The 20,723-nt window shown below is 42.0% G+C and overlaps 1 protein-coding gene across 3 annotated transcripts in view; it reads left to right on the top strand.

Moving 5' to 3' along the window:
- Window positions 1-322: 322 nt before the first annotated feature.
- B4GALT6 (beta-1,4-galactosyltransferase 6) overlaps window positions 323-20,723 on the top strand; it is a 70,060-nt gene continuing 49,659 nt past the window's right edge. For 2 of the 3 annotated variants that reach the window (XM_047828451.1, XM_047828449.1), the window contains exon 1: window positions 323-964. In XM_047828451.1, coding sequence (XP_047684407.1) covers window positions 850-964 — 115 coding nt within the window. In that variant the 5' untranslated portion in view covers window positions 323-849. Of the gene's footprint in view, window positions 965-11,662; window positions 11,724-20,723 lie in introns of all 3 variants that reach the window. The other variant, XM_047828450.1, reaches the window with a different exon arrangement.

The following is a 20,723-nucleotide window of genomic DNA, read 5'->3' as shown; positions in this document are numbered from 1 at the left end:
GTCCGGGGGCGGAGTGGGGGGGGCGGCGCCGGCGGGGGCGCCTGACCCCGGGCGGGCGGCGGTAATGTTGCTGCGGTTGCCGCCCTTGCGGCCGGGCGGGCAGCTGGCGGTGGCAGGAGCCGGGGTCGGAGCGCGCTCGCCGCTAGCCGGGACGCCGCCCTCGCCTGCGCTCGGCTCCCGCGGCCGCCGCGGGACGCCGGGGCCCGGCGCGGCATGAGGAGGTGGCTGCGCGTCCGCGAGCGCTCAGCTCCTCGGCCCCCAGGGCCCCCGCGGGCCCCCGCGCGTCGCGCGCGCCGGCTGCGGCCCCGGCGCCCACGCTAGCCCCGCGCAGGCACGAGACGCCGCGGCCCGGACGAGGCGGCGGCGCAGGCCTGCCGAGCGCAGGCGGGCAGCCTCCGGAGCGCGGGGGCTTCGCGTCCCGCACCCCGGCGAACGCGGGTAGCCCGGGCGTGCTGCATTTTGCTGCCCCTCTCCGCAGGGGCGCCGCGGCGTGCAGCCCGCGCTTCTCCCCACCTGCAGCCCCTCCTCCCGCCGCTGCCGGGGGGGATAAAGCGCACGTCCTTGCCCTTCCTTGGCCTCTTCAGGTCCTGCTGTCCCCGGCCCCCACCCCGCCTTGCCTCCCCCCCCCCCCGCTCCTCCCCTCCCCCGACTCTCCGGCCTCCCATTCATTCCGTGCGCTGCCTCCCTCCCCTTTCCTCTTTCCCGCCCCGGCCCTCCCCCAGAGCCTCCCCACGCGGACCCCGTTGCAGTCTCGCTATTCTTAGCCCATTCGTGGAAGTTTAGGGCCTGGATGGTGCCCCCAAGTCCGGCCTGAGAACGCAGCCCGAGCTGCTGGCCGGGAACAGGAAGATGTCTGTGCTCAAGCGGATGATGCGGGTCTCCAATCGCTCCCTCCTTGCCTTCATCTTCTTCTTCTCCCTCTCCTCGTCCTGCCTCTACTTCGTCTATGTGGCTCCAGGCATCGGTAAGCACCGAGACACACCCTCACTTCTCTTGGTCACGCCGAAGGAAACGCAGGATGTTCACTTACGGGATTTGGAAGGCGTGCGAACAGGGGCCCGGCAGAAAGCGTTTTATTTGAAATGTGATTTCATGAGTGTCAGATAAACTGCTTGGGGGGCATGGCTTTGGTACGTGAGTGAGTTTCGTTTGTGCACGTTTGAATAACTTGAAGACTGCATTAAACGGACACAGCAAAATTAGGTGTGGTGACCCCGGATGCCCTGGTTGCTTTCTTGAGTATTCCTGACAGCGTTATTCACTTAATATCGGGTCCTTTAAGCTTAAACTCAGTGCTTAATCGTAGTTTTATTCACACACTCTCAGATATAATAGCTGATTGTAAAAATATGGTGGAGAAACCAACGCCAGCGAGTGTGATTGAGTTCAAGAATGTATGTTACCAAATGTTCTAGGTCACTTTTTTAGAATGGGGTCAGTGAACATTTGTGCCACACACTTCAGGAATTTTTAGGCGATGAGTTTTCTTATGAAAACAATGCTCCATTATTTAGTCTGCTTTTCAAGGGTAGGTAGATTCGGCTACCTGTTAGGATGACTTCTGAGATAAAATAACGATTAAAACAACAATTTTGTGGGATAGTTTGTAGCTTAACTTTATCCTACTTATCATTTTTTGGGCCTTTGGCCTAAATACCCTTCTTAATAATCTACTTGAATTGGCTTATTATATATTCTAATTACTCAGCCCCCTTTGGTTGAAAAGGTGCCAATGTGGCATTCTAGTGACTAAAACCTAGGAACCTCATGTGGGATTAAAACACATCGTGTCTCCCAAACTTTTTCTGGGTTTTTCCTGGTTATTATGTAGTTAATGTTAAATATTTATGGTATGTATTTAATGTTAGTGTATTTAGTGTGAAATATGAGTTTAATGTTAACTTAGTATTAATGTGGATCTCCTATTATTTCTTTTTAGACACTGGTAGGCTTTTGAGCCAGTGCCATTTCTCCTTGGTTCAGGCAAAAATGAATGGCCTCTTATACAGTGAAAACAACTGCAAAATTTTGAGATGGAATTGTTATCAGGATATTGTCCTGTGCAATAGTAGATTATATTAATGACTTTCAGGGGAGAGGGAAGAAGCAAACCTTATTGAGATGGTTTTATTTCCTAAAACAGAATCACTGTATGATTTTTTTCTTGATTAAATTTTTGGATTCAGGTAAGATGTTTAAACTCAGATAATGATGCTTGAGAAGACATAAATTGTTGAAACCTTGATGTATCCCAAAATAGAAGTTTAGGTTAAAGTTTGAAGAGGTGTGAATATTTTAAAATATTATTTTCCTTTAATGCAGTTTTTTCCTTAGGCTGAATAAAATCCCCTGGAAACCTGTAGAAGAAATGACAGCGATAGCTCGGTGGATTTGAGAGTAGTTAACCAAAATATTTGGTGGCTGTTCTTAAAATCTTCTGCCATTTTGGAAGTCTTATAAATTAACTCTTAACGGGGCGCCTGATGGCTCAGTAGGTGAAGTGTAGCTGAATCTTGATTTCAGCTCAGGTCATGATCTCACAGTTTGTAGGATTGAGCCCTGCGTCAAGCTCTGCACTGACAGCACAGAGCCTGCTTGGCTCTCCCTCTCTGTCTGCTCCTCCCCCGTGCATGCATGCTCTCAAAATAAATTTAAAAAATAATAAATTAACTCTTCATTCTATAGCAATTTTTACTTTGTCATGTAGCTCTCTCTTTAAAGGTTGGAAAACTTTGGGTGATGTTATTTTATCAGATATTTAACTTTGAGAGGTTTTGGAGAAAAAAGTTTTTTTGCACTTAGGCAACAGTTTTGTTTCTTGGTATTTTGAGTAACTTTGAACTTAGGTTACTCAAAAAGCTAACCAAAGGAAATAAATTCCAGCTGTTGCTTCTTAGTCATCCCTTTTTCTTGGTGCACTGAATCTGTAGATTCTTATAATTCAGTTGATGTGATTTACTAATACATTTTTCTCACTTATATACTTAATGTTTGCCATAACATTAGGATATGTCATAAAAAATTTGGCAATTTTCATACAGACAATTAGGCTGACACAGTTTAAGCTACTGTTTTTGTGGGTCTTATAATTTATAACTTAAAAAAGTTGATTAAAGCCAGTTAAGAATGAAAATCAAAACTTACAAAGTACTATCAATTTATTATATTGTCTATTTCCCAAACCAAGTATTATTTAGCAGGAAAAAAAAGTCTTATTTTTCTTTTAAGTGTTGGGAAGCAGTTTTCCAAAATTCACATTTTTGCCTGAAAGCTCAAATTTTACCATTGGCAACAAATACTGTCAGTTTTTTTTTTTTTGTTTTTTTTTTTGGAGTGTCCGGCTCACTTTGTTCATTTTTGGGAAAATGTGGGTCAAACACAGGAATCTAACCATAGTTTGTCAGTTCTCTAAAATAAAAATGAGTTTATGTAAAATGTGGCTAGTTCAGCTCACAATGCAGCAGTCAGTGCGCAAGTTGATTTTTAAGATAGCCATGGTACTTTGGTATGCTACAGAGATGCTTATGAACACTTCCCATTTCATGACACATTTCTTATTAATGAGATGTACCCCAAACTAATTAGGTTCTTATAACTAACTAATTTGCATGAGGTGTACAGAGAATCTTCTTGAAATAATTCATATTTAATTATTTTTAAGTTTTTAAAATTCATTTTGAGAGACAGAGAAAAAGAGGGAGAGGGAGGGAAAATCCCAAGCAGGCTCTGCGCTGTCAGCAGGGAGCTGGATGCGGGACTCGAACCCACAAACCGTGAGATCATGACCTGAGCCGAAATGAAGAGTCGGATGCTCACGTAACTGACTGAGCCACCCAGATGCCCCGAAATAATTAATCTCTTAGCCTGAATTACATCTTGGGGCAAAATTTTCATGTTATGTTATGTTATGTTACACAACATATATGTTGTGTAAGAGGGTGCTTTTTGTTGATCTTAAATAAATGTTTCAAATCTCTTCTGTTAAAAAGTCCATATTATTCCTATCCATACCAACCTGATGAGTAGACATTAATTATATTTTCCTGCCTTTTAGGTCCAGAGACGTATTTTTGTCATGTGCCTTCCCCCAGGCAATCGGTCTGCCATTTTTAGTTCCTCTTCCTCAGTCTTCTTTACCTGTGTTTCTCCCTCCCTGCCTCTCTTCCCTCTGTGTAGTACCACACAGTTGTACACAGCCTGATCTGTTTCGTTTCCAGTGTTTTCTGGTGTTCAACAATTTTTTTGGCTAATGGGTGTTAAGCTACAATGAGTTCCATCAAACTCTAAGCTCATTATTCTTGAGAATATTTTGAAACATTTTCCTTGAAATTTCTAATTCATGCTGGAAATACAGGGATAGTCTTTATATCATGAACTTTAGTACCAAGGGAAATTGGTCTGCAGACGCCCCCCCCCCCCCCCCCCAGGAAGTCCATAGACCACTTCTCCTAGCCCACCTGGTAGAGTCAGGAGCCATTAATTGTTTCTCATTCTCTTTCTGCTTTTGTGCAGGATTGCAAAAAGATGAGTGCAGTTTCCCCCCAAGGTCTTGACCTGGCTGGATTGCCAGTGAAATTCCATTTAGCGTGAAACAGTTTCCATTGTAACTTCCAACACAACATACTTCTATTTTCCTGCTATAGTATCAAAGGAGAAGATGAGCTGACTTCCAAGTTCATTCAGCAAACACAAGTGGAGTATCTCACATAGGCTGGACATTGTTTGAGGCACAGAAGATAGATGACTAAGACACAGTTACTTCCCTCATGCTACAATGGGATGAACATCAGGAAAGAGCTATAGCCAGTCCTTGGAAAGCATGCCTTGTGGAGTGTGGGCTAGTTAAGGATTTCCAGAAGGTGCTGATGGTTGGAGCAGGCCATTGAGAGTTTTCCGGACGAAGCAATGGGACAGCATGGGCAAAGGTACTTAAAAACAGAAGTATTTCCACCCCGCTACCACTTAGGATGTGGAGTGGCAGGTCAGCCAGTATTTTGGTGTCGAGGACCCAAAAATTCCTGGCAGAGAGAAGCTGGACTTGACTCGCACAGGTTTATTGAAGCTGTCTATGATTAAGAAAAAGAGTTGATGTGCCTATAATTAGTGGGGTAGTATGGCGGAGAAGATTGCATAACTCCTTTGGGAATGGGGTTTCACTGTCTATTTGACTCACCAGAGCTTCTGACCTTTCCTAGACATGCTGACAGGCTGTTTTATTCTTTGAGTAGAGGTGGAATCTGGTTGGGGCACTTTGGTCTGAATTCCTATGGGCCCTTTAAGGAATTACCCGGCAAGTGCTTTGTTAGTTCAGGCCTCTGGGCTGTTTGAGCTCTGCTACTTCTGGTGTAGCTGATGGGTGGTCAGAGTGTGCGGGTCTGTGTGCAGGGGTATGCGTTATGGGAGACGGTGGCTTATTAGGTCGTTGCTGAGATCCCCCTGACATTTTTTTTCTAAATTTTTATAGTTTACTTTCACAGTTTTTTTTTCCATATGAAATCGTCTCAGTTGTTTCTTACAATGGTATCCATTTTCAAAGCTTTTATACATTTATCCTGTAGTTGTATTTCTACTGATTTTTCCTGAATGTTTAACATTGATGCCCATTTAATTTTTTTTTTTTTTTCCTTGCCTGAGTTCCTCTTGGCTAGCTCAGAAGGTGGCAAGTTGCCCTGCAGCTTTCTTATCATAGCCCTTTAGCCTCCTGGCCCTGGCTGTGTGAGCCTGGTTGTGTTCTTTTTGAGCTGTTGAAGTTTGCTTTGTGTGTCAAAGGTCCACTGGTGTTTTCCTTACCAAGTTCTCTGACCTACATGGCTCCTTTTAGGGTTTCTTTTGATTTGGGTCTTGGTGTCAGTGGTTTCTTTCCTCCGGGCCTTTCTTTGCTGGTCACTCATCCCAGGCTCAAATTTTTGTCCTGGGAGTAGCAGGAAACATCAGAAGTTTTGAAAAGGGGAATGATGCAATCCTTTGTTTTAGAGCATTTCTTTTAGCATGGAGCATGATTGATAAAGGGCAGAACCAGTGGCAGGGAGACCAGGTAGGAAGTTATTTCAGTAGCCCAGAAAGTAGAATATTAGAACCTGATCAAGGTCATAGTTGGATCCAGACAGAGTTGAGAGGATGTGAGTAGTGACATTGAAGGAAAGAGAGAGGCTTTAGGAGGATGCTGGTATTCCAGCTTAGACAGCTAGGTGGCTGGTAGGAGGTATAGACAGGCATGTGCTTTGAGGAAGCTATTTTGGTTTTAGAGAGAGTGAGTTAGGATATCCTAACTCTTTAGAGAGAGTGTGGGATATCCAGGAAGAACATGTCAGTAGGTAGGAAGATGCAAATAAGAACTTAGAGCCTTGGAGAGACGTCTAACAAGAGAGATTTGGCTGTCTTCAGCATATATGTAAATGGTACTTACCTATTTCTCCCCCAACACACCTGAGTGATAAAACTAACTCCTGCAAGTAGAAGTAACTCATCATGTCAGTTACTGGTAAACATGGGGTGCTAAGGATTAAATCAAAATAGGAGGAGGCCTAAGTGTAGTTTGAAAAGTTTCCCAAAAGGCTCTGTTACCCTATTCATTCCCCAGTCTCACATAGGCAGTCAATGTGGTTGACATCATGGGAAGTTTGGATGGCCACTCAAGGAGAGCTTGTGGAAGCTGAATAGAAGATAGCCATGGATGAAATCTAACAACTTAGGGCAAGTGGAGAAATAGGAACAGGAAAATGAAGGGAGAGAGAGATCATAGGAATGAAGTGAGGCCTTTGTGAGTGAGTGAATGAATGAATGAAAAATGATTAGCAAGACAAGTGTTGCAATGGGTTAATGCTTAGAAGAATTCCCGATTTGGTAAGTAGGAGGTAAGTAGAGAACGGATTATAACATGTGATCTAGGAAGACTTCATACTGCAAATGTTTGTCTCTACAGGACACTGTGGTTCAGCATTGAACAGGATCCACAGGTCCTTGTCTTCACAGACCATATAACCAGTGAGAAATCCTCACAACTGAAGAATAACTATTCTAGAGTAGAGTGAAATGCCATTTGTTGTGGATGCACCGGTTGTGGGGTGGCACTAAACTAATTTAGGCATTATGGAGAAGACAAAGATGAAGCTGCGGCCAGAAGCTTAAATTAGGTACTTAAACGATTGGCTTGGGGGAAAAATATTTCATGCTAGATTGGAATATTTGAAAGCTAAGAGGTGAGGGGGAAATGGAAAGTTAAAAAAAAAAAAAGTTAGGGGCTAAAGCATAGAGTACAGAGAGGAGTGTGGGCTGGAGCCAGAGAGATACACATGGGTCCAGTCGGAGTGATCCTTGTAAACTGGGTATGAGAACTTGGACGTTAGCCTGAGGACAATGTCAAACCATTGAGCTTAAATTTTAAGTAGGAGGGGCGCCTGGGTGGCGCAGTCGGTTAAGCGTCCGACTTCAGCCAGGTCACGATCTCGCGGTCCGTGAGTTCGAGCCCCGCGTCGGGCTCTGGGCTGATGGCTCAGAGCCTGGAGCCTGTTTCCGATTCTGTGTCTCCCTCTCTCTCTGCCCCTCCCCCGTTCATGCTCTGTCTCTCTCTGTCCCAAAAATAAATAAAAACGTTGAAAAAAAAATTTAAAAAAAAAAAATTTTAAGTAGGAGAGTGACGCAATCAGATTTGCATTTCAGAAATATTTAGGCGGTACCACTATGAATGGATTAAAGGGAGCAAGATTGGAATTAGAGCAGGTAGAGTGGGATAAAGCGTATAGGTACATTAGTTTTGGAGATGGGAGAAGAGAGGACATAAAGATGTTTGCTGTAGCAAAAAATTAGATGAATATGGAGAAGGAGGTTGAGGGAGTTCATACTAGATTAGGTAGGTGTTTGAGTTATCTGTTTAGAGTGAGGGGCTCAGTTTATTTGATCAAATCTAAGTATAGAGTGAACTGTTTCCTAAACTAAGTTAAGAGATTTGGTTTCTGCCTTGGCACATGCTAGAGGCTTACTAAAGAATTGTTGAGTGGCTGAATGTTTCTAATTCAGTCCCTTCTGTTGGTAGGGCGGCTCCTTTGTTCTCTTACCAGCTGACTAATCAATACCATTGGGATGTTGGATGTTAGACACCTTGGGAGTTTCTGGAGGGTTGGGCTGGGAATTAGGAACAGTAGAGAAAATTGGATTGGTCAGCATATTAGTTATCTATAATTTTGTGAATTACCCCAAAATGTAGGAGCTTAAAAGAACACATATGTATTATCTCATAGTTGCTATGGGCCAGGAATGTGGACATGGTGTGGCTGCATGCCTGTGGTTCAAGTTCTCTCACGAGGCTACAGAGTATTGAGGGTTGATCAGGGTTGTGGGTGAAGGCTCCACAGGGGAGCCTTCCAAGTTCACCCATGTAGGTTTGGGCAGGATTCAGTTCTTTGAGGGCTGTTGGAGTGAGGGCCTCAGTTCTCTGCAGGTTGTTAGTTGGAGGCTTCCCTCACTTCTTGCCACATGGGCCTCTCTACAGGGCAGCTCACAAAACCTCATCACTTTTGCCGTGTTTTCTCAGAAAAGAGCCACTCAGTTTGGTCTACAATCAAGGGAATAGGAGGCATTCTTAGAGACTGCCTACCACAGTCAGATTGCCATCCTTGAACAGCATACGTAACTCCACTATGTTGTTTCAGTATATGTGAATCTAAATCCTAGGGGCCTGTGGGAATTAGGTTTTTTTTTTTTTTAATTTTTAAATATTTATTGTTGAAAGAGAGACACAGATAGAGACAGAGACAGAGTGTGAGTGGGCGAGGGGCAGAGAGCGAGAGAGAGACAGAATCTGAAGCAGGCTCCAGGCTCTGAGCTGTCAGCACAGAGCCCAATGTGGGGCTCTAACCCACAAACCACAAGATCATGACCTGAGCCGGAGTTGGACACAAGCAACTGAGCCACCCAGGCACCCCGAAATTAGGTATTTTTGAAGAGAAAATTTATTCATTGAAATCTGACAATGCTAAATACCATTCTTCATGTTATTCTTTCATGAATACATTTGAGGTCTGTTAATGTGGCAGAACGAGGTAAGTGATGTATTTATTCTGCAGCAGTGTTTACCATTACTGCCTTTTAATGTTTATTGAAGGTAAAAATAGCCACGTCTGTGGATACTTTTAAAAGGGAAACTCCTAATCTAGGTTGTAGTCTCTGTGTGGCAGGTATTCCAAATACCAGTTGGAATTTAGCTGGGAACAGGATGGATTTTTCTCTTGAGGCAGTGTTATTATATACAGTGGGTAGTTTCCTAGCCCATCGTGTGGCCAGCCTGTTTATCAGAGGATATACTACAAGGCTTATCAGGACACTTGGCTTTGTAGGCCTTAGGCTCTCTGGTGGTCAGAGCTATGGCTGCCTGTTTCCCCACTGGAGCCTCTAGGTTTGCTCCTCTGTTCAAGGGCCGGGGCCATGGGAACCTTGGACCCAGAGGCCTTGGTGTCTCTGGAGCCAAATCTTTGTGCAAAGAAAGAAGTTACAGGAGAAAGATCCCAAATGTAGCCCTCTGCCTCACTGTTGGAGCTTCATAGAGTTGTCCTTGCCACACCCCCAGCCCCATGCTAATGGAATAGTCTTGTAAAGAAAGAGAAGGCAAGACTGGCTCCCAAAGATTGTCACCTGTCCGGAGTCTCACATGTTGTTGTTGGAAGAGCTGAAGTAGTTTTCTGGCAGAGCTGAAATGTACAGCTTGGGGTATCTGACTCTTCCACTGTGCGTGAGTTGAAGGACCTGATCATTGTTGCCCTGGAAGATGGTTTGGGGGAAATATGAGCTCTGTCTTCTTCAGCTTAAAGGAAGACCACGTAGAAGAGAGACGAAACTTTTTTGGATAGCGTCAGATAGCCATAAAGGTAGTTTAGTTACAAAGAGGCAGATTAAAAAAATTTTTTAATGTTTATTTTTGAGGCACAGAGCATGAGTGGGGGAGAGGGGACACAGAGTCTGAAGCAGGCTCCAGGCTCTGAGCCATCAGCACGAGCCCAATGCAGGGCTTGAACGCACGAACCGTGAGATCATGACCTGAGCTGAAGTCGGACACTTAACCAACTCGGCCACCCAGGTGCCCCATGAAGCAGATTTTAAGAAACCACAGCATTCTGAGTTGTCAGTAAACAATGAAATAAGTGCTTCATAAGCATGTTTTTAATCCGGGGGTAGATGACCACCTGTTAAGGCTGGAGAAGGTGCTTTGCTTGGGAGACTGGTGAGACTTCTAATAGCCTCTTACACTCAGTTATGCTATGTTAACCTCCACAGCACCCTTGCTCACCCAGCCTAGGGGCAGACCTGTTCCTCCACCTGTCCCCCCACCCCCACATTGCCTTTTATGACTTCCTTTCCCTTTCAAGCCTGCGTTTCATGTTTGTCTTAAGTAAGTGTGGGGGTGGATGGGGAGACTGCAGGGAGACAGTGGAAAGAGGTACATTGCAGTGATTTTTCTAGAGCTCGGATTTCCTAGGTCACTTTTGGGAATTCCCAAGAGCATTGATTTGTGCACTATTCTCCTTGTCAATTTTCCTGGCTGCTTTAGACCGAGCTGGCTGTTGTTACCACTGCCTCAGACTGCAGTTTACCAGTTTAATCAGAACAGCCTCTCCCTGTCATCTGTCATCCTTTTTTCCCCTTTTCCCTCTGTATCTGCTTTTTCTTTTCTTTTCTTTTCTTTTCTTTTCTTTTCTTTTCTTTTCTTTTCTTTTTTCTTTTCTTTTCTTTTCTCTTCTCTTCTCTTCTCTTTCCTCTTTTTAATTCCTGGAGGACACAGTGATTTAATATTTAAAAGACTATTTTTTTCCATTTCTGCCTTTTGTCAGAATAGTAGCAAAGAGAGTACTATACAGGTAATATTGTGATTTATGGTGAAGGTCAGGCTGATTCAAGGTTGAAAGTAGGTTTTCTGAGGATATCTACACCACCATTAACACGCCTTTGCAAAATTAAGACTTTACTCCAGTTAGTACTGGACATTTTTATCTCATGTCTTGGATTCACTGGGCAATTTCAGGTAACACCCCAATTTTATTTTTCTCTAGTATCCTGTAGTGAGCCAACTTGATTTGTTATGTTTCATCAGCATACTTGTTTTTAGTCATATCAAAACTTGGCAAAGTTTAGTTTAAAGCCACAGCAAAAACCCTCAGTTAAAATAGGAAAGATAGCTTAAAGGGTGTTCGTCAGCAGTTATATTTTTGGCTGCGTGGCGTGGCGAAATGTTTAGGAAAACATACTTAGTAATTTTAAATCTGAAATTTGTAATTAACTTGTTTTTTTCTCCAGAGGCATAATAAATATGGCTTTTTGCTTGCATCTATGTTTTCATGATTAATTACTCGAGTGTGTGAAAGTCTTTGGTTCGACCAAATCATCATATGATACCATTATACTAGGAGGTAAACTTAGATTCTTCCATGTCTGAATGAGCTGTGCATGAATTAGAAAGCTGTGTAAAGAGGATTTATTTAATATAATTAAACTGATGTAAAAGGACGTTCTAATTTTTTGCTTGTTACAAATGTTATTTTTAAAGAGTTACTACAAGCAGTGGTTTTCAAACATGAATGTGCTTAAGGTGGTTTGCATAAACAAACTTATTTCCTACGTTTTATCACCTGAGATTCTGATTCTGATTCTGTTTCATTTTTAATACACATCTTAGGTAATTCTGGACCCTGGGAACTTTATTTCTGACAAATACCCCAACTGGTGGGTGAAAAAAAGTTAAGTGCTTGACAGGTTTACCTCTCTAAATTAATCATCTTATATCATTTGATCTTTCATAGAAGAAATCTTACTTTTTAAAAACTAGATTAACTTGTTTATAGCATCATGTTTTACTGGAGCGGAGATGGCTGTCATGGTGAAGAATTTTTTTTCCTCCAGAATACAGATGGACAGAATGGACAAATACATCCTTTAAGACAACCAGGATCATGTGTTTCTTTGTGAATCTGCACTGACTATGTGACTGAATTATAGGTTGATCTGAAATTTGTTAGTGTTTTTAATTATTAGAAATATACATTGTAATTTACTTAATCAGATCAGTAAAAGGGATTAAAGCAGATAACCTTGCATGTTAGCCAATGATTTAAAAACATTTTATATAGCATTTTTCTAGAAAAGTCTCTTTGTAATATTGTTACACTTAAGTAGGTATATGAAACTTGGTGCTATAATCTCGATTGAAATATTGGGTCTTGTTTTATTTTTAAATATTTGAGGTTTGCTAGTGTTAATGTGACCTTATTGAAACCATGTTATATATATTGTTTTCCTGATAATTACGTTAATACCTCAGAAATTATGATTTATGCAATTTCTAGTTTGACTCAGAGGAAGAGAAATTGGACTTTATTTTTATTTGAATCAAGAGACCTAAGGGAGAGAATTATAAGGTGCCTTGTTTATTGATTTGAAAATATGCTCTAGCTTTGGAAATCTTTGAAATTCATTTCCCACAGTGTCTCCTTCTCTCCTGCTTGTTACAGAATCATTTTCCTTTCATAAATAAGTTGAAATTTCAAAAGGTATTTTAATTGTGAAAACACAAGGAAATTGGGGATAATTATAAAACATATAGTTCAAATACTTTTCACCTTTTTTCCTCATGAGAGAATTAAAAAAAATTACTTATTTTGAGCAAGAGAGTGCGTGAGCAGAAGAGGGGCAGTGAGAGGGAGAGAGAGAATCTCAAGCACGCTCCGTGCCGTCAGTGCGGAGCTGTAAGATCACGACCGGAACTGAAATCAAAAGTTGGACACCTAACCAACTGAGTCACCCGGGCGCCCCACATGATAGAATTCTTCAGTAAAGATTCATTTCACATTCACCTTATGTATTCTGAAATCATTAATTTTCAAAAATTTAATAATGTTGCCTGGCTGTTTGTTTATGGTTTGATCTTTTAGTCTGTAATTTCATTAGATAAGTTTCCTTACCGATTAGGTCAAAAAATCTATTTAATTGGATACATTCTTTCTTCCCTGATTCCCTCATTTCCTCCTAATTTTCCTTTCCTACAATGTGGTGCATAATGCTTAACTTTTGTTTGTGCTTTAAAGAAATGTGTGTCTATTTTAAGTGAACACCAGTCAACTAAGAAATGTCAGTGCAGATTGATATCTTGTGTTAGTGTTTTCATATTGCTAGGTTCAGAGTCTATTTTTAGAATTATCAGCTGAGTTTAAACGAGGCTTCACTGATGATCTGCCAAAGTACTTCTGATGTTTTAGGTAGTTCATGCTGCTTTAGGATTTTGGTTTTTACAAAGGAACCTCCCTGACCCCTTAATTTCTGGTACTGCTTGGCAAATGGTAAGCGTTCAGTAAATATGTGTTGAACAAACACATGTCTCCACCCTGAACGTCTTTAAGACTGTTGGGAAAGTCCAATTTTATTTAAAAATATTTAATTTTGATCAGTATTCAAACATAAATAATCTCCAGAAATAACTTAAGACTGCTAAATTGCAGAGTGGAAGTGGTAAAAGCACCAGTTGTAAAGAATTTCTTGTTAATTTTTAGTGTCTACATCAGCAAAGCTGTAGCTGTTGGCTAAGATCTGAAATAGATCTGTACCTTGTCTAACCACCGAATTCATTATTCCTTGATAAAATGGGATTCTGAATGCAGAAGAAGTCTTTCATTCTCTTTATTCGTTAGTCAGCCCATGACTCACTTGAAAGATGGGGAGGAAGTTATTGTAGGTTGGTAATTATTTGCACTACAGATTTCCTTGAGCCCATACTTGGCTTTGAATTATCATCACCATGGTGAGGTACTCTGCTTAAATAGTACCTTGACATAAAGTGAATTGTTTGTCTCACAGTCTGGCACAACCTAGAAATTTGTTGCTTTTTTGTTTTTAACCCAGGCAGTACTTTGGTCCTAGACAAAGTATGAACAATATTTCACATATTATCTGGCCTAGTTCTGGGGTTTACAACGTTATTAACAGAGATAATATGTTTAGCTTTACCATCTTGGATGAGTAATTTCTGGGAATTTGTTGAACAAGGGCTAGATGTGGGAAGAAGAAAACCTTTAAGCATCTGAAATAGATACTTAGAAGATTATTGTGAGTTCTTAGAAATTCAGAGCTATCTGATTCAGATATCTGTACTAATATCAAGGGGTGTAATATAAGCAGTATTTTTCTTTTTTCCACATTGTTCAATTCTTTATGTGTTCTGTAGATAATATGGGAAACTATAAGTGCCCCTTCTGATTTCTTCCTCTTCTTCCTTGCACTAGTTGGAATCTGGTTGATCCCTTCTCACTCCCCTTAGAACTTCTTACATTGAAGATTTTTCTTTTTTTTTCTTTTTTGCCCCTCCCTCTGCTCTATGACTTTCAACCATTGCTTCTAACACTTTGCTGCCCCTCAGAGTCCTTCAGACCTGTCCTTGAATCCCAGTTTTTAATACCTACCTATGTAGCTTCTGAGTTTGTTTTTGGATCTTATGATGGGGAAAATTGTACCCATGCCTTGTGGTAGTGTATTAGTTTCCTATGGCCGTTATACACATTACCACACCCTGAGTGGCTTGAAGCAACAGAAATTTATTATCTCACGGTCCTGGGGACCAAAAGTCTGAAATCAAGTGTTGTCAGGGCTGTGCTCCCTCTGGAGGCTCTCGAGGAGAATCCTTCCTTCCTTCTTCCAGCCTCAGGTGCCTCTTGGCATTCTTTGTCTTCATAGGCTTGTGGCCACATCACTCCAGTCTCTGCTTCCATCTTTACATTTCTTTATTCTGTGTGTGTGTGTGTGTGTGTGTGTGTGTGTGTGTGTGTGTGTGTAAATGATCCCTTGCCCTTTTCTTGTCCATGCATTTGTCATTGGATTTTATGCCCACCCGGATAATCCAGGATGATCTCCTCATCTCAGGATCCTTAATTACATCTGCAAAGACTCCTTTTCCAAATAAGATAACATTTTCACCGCTTCTGGGAATTAGGATGTGCACATTATCTTTTGGGGGGGGTCTCCGTTCAACCTGATACATACAGGCAGTTTAAGAATTAAATATAATCATGGGCGCCTGGGTGGCTCAGTTGATTAGGTGTCCGACTTTGGCTCAGGTCATGATCTTGCGGTTCATGGGTTCGAACCCTGCGTTGGGCTCTGTGCTGGCAGTTTGGAGCCTGGAGCCTGCTTTGGATTCAGTCTCTTTCTCTCTCTCTCTCTCTCTCTCTCTCTCTCTCTCTCTCTGCCCCTCCCGCACTCATGCTGTGTGTCTCTTTCACGAATAAACATTAAAAAAACTAAAAAAAGAATTAAATATAGTTATATGTATATATATTTACATATATTTGTATACAGCAGGTAGCTTGACCAATGTAGGTACTCAATAAATGTTCATTCACTTCTCTTCTCTTTAGAAGCTTATGCCCCCAACATTCTGCATCCTGGGATGATTTTGGCAATTAGTACAGGCGTACCTCATTTTATTATGCTTCACTTTATTGTGCTTTGCAGATAATGCATTTTTTACAAATTGAATGTGGCAATCTTGCGTCGGGAAAGTCTGTTGACACCATTTTTCCAACAGCATCTGCTCACTTCATGTCTTTGTGTCACATTTGGTAATTGTCACTATATTTCAAACGTTTTCATTATTATTATATCTGTTATGGTGATTTGTGTTCTTTGATGTTACTATTGTAATTGTTTTGGGTGTCATGAACCCAAACTTAAGACAGCAAACTTAATAATCAATAAATGTGCGTGTTCTGACACTTTGCTGACTGACCCTTCCCAGTCAGTCTCCCTCTCCTTGGGCCTCCTTATATTTCCTGAGACACAACAATATTGAAATTAGGCTAATTAATAATCCTACAGTGGCTTCTAGGTGCTCAAGTGAAAGGAAGAGTTGCACATCTCACTTTAAATCAAAAGCTAGAAATGAATAAGCTTAGTGAGGAAGGGATGTCGAAAGCCAAGACAGGTGGAAAGCTCTCTTGCACCAAACAGCCAAGATGTGAATGCAGAGGAAAGGTTATTTTATTTTATTTTATTTTTTTATTTTTTAATGTTTTATTTATTTATTTTTTGAGAGAGACAGAGAGTACGAGCAGGGAAGGGGCAGAGAGAGGAGACACAGAATCCAAAGCAGGCTCCATGCTCAGCACAGAGCCCAACGTGGGACTTGAGCTCATGAACCGTGAGATCATGACCTGAGCCAAAGTCGGACACTTAACTGACTGAGCCACCCAGCCACCCCATAAAGTTTGTTTATTTTTGAAAGAGAGCATGTGTGTGCATGCAAGGACAAGTAGGGAGAGGCAAAGAGAGGAGACACAGAATCCTAAGGAGGCTCCATGCTGTCAGCACAGAGCCCAACGTGGGGCTTGAACTCATGAACTGTGAGATCATGACCTGAGCTGAAATCAATGAGTTGGATGCTTTACTGACTAAGCCACCCAGGTGCCCCCAGAAGAATGGTTCTTGAAGGAAATTAAAAGTGCTACTCCGGTGAACACATGAATGATAAGAAGGTGACCCAATCTTATTGCTGAAATGGAAAAAGTTTTAGTGGTCTGGATAGAAGATCAGACCAGCCACAACATTCCCTGAAGGCCGAGCTGATCCAAAGCAAGGCCCTAACTCTCTTCAATTATGGGAAGGCTGAGAGAGGTGAGGAAGCTGCAGAAGAAAAGTTGGAAGCTAGCAGAGGTTGGTTCATGAGGTTTAAGGAAAGAAGCTGTCTCTGTAACACGGCAGTGCAAGGAGAAGCAGCAAGTGCTGGTGTAGAAGCCATAGCAACTTATCTAGAAGGTCTAGCTAATTAGTGAAGGTGGTTCCACTAAACAACAGACACCCAGTATAGACAAAACAGCTTTCTATTGGAAGAAGACACCGTCTAGGACTTTTATAGCTAGAGAAGAGAAGTCAATGCCTGATTTCGAAGCTTTAAAGGACAGGCAGACTTTTGTTAGGTAGGGGCTAATGTAGCAGGTGACTTTAAATTGAAACCATCTCTCATTTGCCATTCCCAAAATTCTAGGACCCTGAAGAATGATGCTGAGTCTACTCTGCCTGTGCTCTAGAAATGGAACAACAAAACCTAGATGAGAGCACATTTGTTTACAGCATGGTTTACTACTGAATATTTAAAGTCCACTGTTGAGACCTACTCAGAAAAAAAGGTTTCTTACAAAATATTTCTGCTCATTGACAAGGTACCTTTACTCAAGAGCTCTGATGGAGATATACAATGAAGTTAGTTAGTATTTTCATGCCTGCTGACACAGCATCCGTTCGGTAGCCCATGGGTCAAGGAGCCATTTTGACTTTCAAGTATTATTTAAGAAATACATTTCATAAAGCTTTACCTGCCATACATAGTGATTCCTCTGATGGATCTGGGCAAGGTAAATTGAAAACCTGGAAAAGATTCATCGTTCTAAATGCTATTAAGAACATTTATGGAGGGGAAGAGGTCCAAATATCAGCATTACCAGGAGTTTGGAAGAAAGTGATTCTAACCCTCATGGATGACTTTGAGGGGTTCAGGACTTCAGTGGAGGAAGTCACTGTAGATGTGGTGGAAATAGCAAGAGAACTAGAGTTACAAGTGGAGTCTGATCATGTGACTGATTTGCTGCAATCTCATGATAAAACTCGAGCGGGTGAGGAGTTGCTTTTTATGGATGAACAAAGAAAGTGGTTTCTTGAGATGGAATCTGCTGGTGAAGATGCCGTGAAGATTGCTGAAATGACAACAGAGGATTTAGAATATTACATAAACTTAGTTCATTAAGCAGTGGCAGGGTCTGAGAGGATTGACTCCAGTTTTGCAGTTCTACTATGGATAAAATGCTAGCAAACAGCATCACGTTCTCCAGAGAAATCATTCGTGGAGGGAAGAATCATTTGATGTGGCAAACTTGGTTGTTGTTTTATTTTCAGAAATTGCCACAGCCATCCCAGCCTTCAGCACCACCACCCCATCAGTCAGCAGCCATCAACTTTGAGGCAAGACCCTCCATCAGCGAAAAGGTTATTACTTGCTGAAAGCTCAGATGATGATTAACATTTTTTAGCAATAAAGTATTTTTTAGTTAAGGTATTACATTGTTTTTTGGGGCACCTGGGTGGCTCAGTCGGTTGAGCATCCGACTTCAGCTCAGGTCGTGATCTCGTGCTTCATGGGTTCGAGCCCCACTTCGGGCTCTGAGCCTGGAGCCTGCTTCGGATTCTGTGTCTCCCTCTCTCTCTCTGCCCCTCCCCTGCTCGTGCTCTGTCTGTCTGTCTCAAAAATAAATAAACATTAAAAAAAAAAGGTATGTACATTACTTTTTAAGACATAAAGCTGTTGCACACTTAGAGTACAGTGCAAGTGTAGCTTTTGGGCGCACTGGGAAGTGACAACGTTTGTTTGACTTGATTTATTATAGTAAAATAAATTAATTAATTAATTAGTAAATTAATTAATTAAAAAAATCTATTGTGGTGGTCTGCAGCAGACCACTGCAGCAGTGTCTCTGAGATATGCCTGCATCAGTTCAGAATCTTCCAGCTCCACCTCCTATCCCACTGACGTCTCTCTTGGTGGCCATCAGGCAGTCTGGTCCTTGTCTTCCATCCTCCCATGTGCCAAGTCCCCATAGCTGTGACCTGTTCTCCCTTGCACCTCCCTAGTCCACAGTCTTCCTAACCTTATACTTCTGGCACTTTCTCACCATTGTTAACATTACTTCTCATCTTCACAATGACCTCAAGTCCGCTCCCCTTTTTTCTTCTGTGTTTTTTTTTTCCCCCCACACCATCCATCCACGTGGACCTTTACAAATTATTTTCCATTGCTTCCAAACTCTACTCAAGTTGGGTTGTTTACTCCTGGATATGCTCAACACCTGTGTACCCCACAGCCTCTACGTACACCGTCCCATCAGTGGAAATGTGCCTTCCTGTCCTTCCTCTTACTTCTTTTTGTGCCTTAAATTTAAATGTACTTTTTCTTCCCTCTACTTAGGCCACAGTCATGCTCAGGTTTCTCCTATTCTAAAAAACAAAACCCACTTTCCCTTGACTTTGCTCTCACAATTTTCTCTGAAAATTGTTTTCACTTTGCCACTACCCACTTTACTCTTTCCTGTTTGCCTTTTGTTTCCATTGCTTCCCAGAAACTCTTCTCTTAAAAGATTGACAGTGATCTCCTAATAGCATTTTTTTTTTTTTTTTTTGGGACAGAGAGAGACAGAGCATGAACGGGGGAGGGGCAGAGAGAGAGGGAGACACAGAATCGGAAACAGGCTCCAGGCTCTGAGCCATCAGCCCAGAGCCCGACGCGGGGCTCGAACTCCCGGACCGTGAGATCGTGACCTGGCTGAAGTCAGACGCTTAACCGACTGCGCCACCCAGGCGCCCCTCCTAATAGCATTTTTAAGAGGCTAAATAGTATGGTGGTAAAGAACTAAACTGCTGGGATTTGAATTCTGCCTCCACCACCACCTGATAACTGTGTGACCTTGAGCAAATTACTTAACCATGTCTCTTTTTTTTTTTTTTTTTTTTTACTCTGTAAAATGGGAATGATATTAGTACCTATCTTGTATGGTTGCTTGTAAGGATTAATTCGGTTAGTGTATGTGAAGCTCTTCTAAGGATTCCTGGTAAAGAGTATGTACTGAATATTAGTGTTTTACTTTTTTAAGCTGTTATTTTTTTTTTTAAGTTTCTTTATTTATTTTGATGGGGGGAGAGGCAGAGAGTGAGAGAGAGAGAATTCCATGTAGGCTCCATGTGGACAGATGCAGGGTGCAATCTCACGAACCGCGAGATCATGACCTGAGCTGAAATCAAGAGCAGGATGCCTAACTGACTGAGCCACCCAGGCACCCCAAGCTATTCTTTTTAGTTTTTCTTCTTAGCCTTCCTGGCATTTGATATAGTTGACCATTTCCTCTTTCTCCTGCACTGTGTTCAAGCTCAGACTAATTCATCTTGGGATCTTTTATCTATGTGACCCTATTTGCGGTCTCTCTCCATGCATCTGAATTTATCTCTTCTCTGGATCATTTTTCTTACAGTAATTCACTGCCATATTTCCCACTCTTATTATTTTTTTTAATGTTTTTTAACGTTTATTTATTTTTGAGACAGAGACAGAGCATGAACGGGGGAGGGTCAGAGAGAGGGAGACACAGAATCTGAAACAGGTTCCAGGCTCTGAGCCGTCAGCACAGAGCCCAAAGCGGGGCTGGAACTCATGGGCTGTGAAATCATGACCTGAGCTGAAGTTGGCCGCTTAACCAATTGAGCCACCCAGGCGCCCCAATTCCCACTCTTAAATACTGTCACCCCAAGTTGTATTTCTTGCACCTCTTTCTTAGCTCCAGTGCTACACTTAAAATGTACCTAACTCACATAATCTCCTTCACTGGGTTACTTTCTGTTAAAGGATCTGTGCTAGCGTGTCGCAAGGTAGGGGATATTGTGTTTGAGGCCTTTGAAGCTCAGGAAACGTTTCCAGATCAGTGCAGACTGGCACATACTCCTTGTCTTTTTTCACTGAATACTGAATACTTTTTTCACTGAACAAAGCTGGATGTGGAAAGAGATGGGGAGACACAGTACATTCCTTAGTTTTCTGATGTTGAGAATGAGGCAAGTTCATAAATTTCCTGCCTCGCAAACCCAGGGTGAGATGTCTGGAAGTTGTAAACTGTTGATTTTTGAAGTTTTTTTGTTTTTAAGTTATAGGTACCCCCTCC

This window comes from Prionailurus viverrinus, chromosome D3 (genome assembly GCF_022837055.1).
Source record: "Prionailurus viverrinus isolate Anna chromosome D3, UM_Priviv_1.0, whole genome shotgun sequence".
NCBI lineage: Eukaryota > Metazoa > Chordata > Mammalia > Carnivora > Felidae > Prionailurus > Prionailurus viverrinus.
The sequence above is the reverse complement of the archived record's forward strand: the minus strand, read 5'-3'. Positions and strand labels throughout refer to the sequence as shown.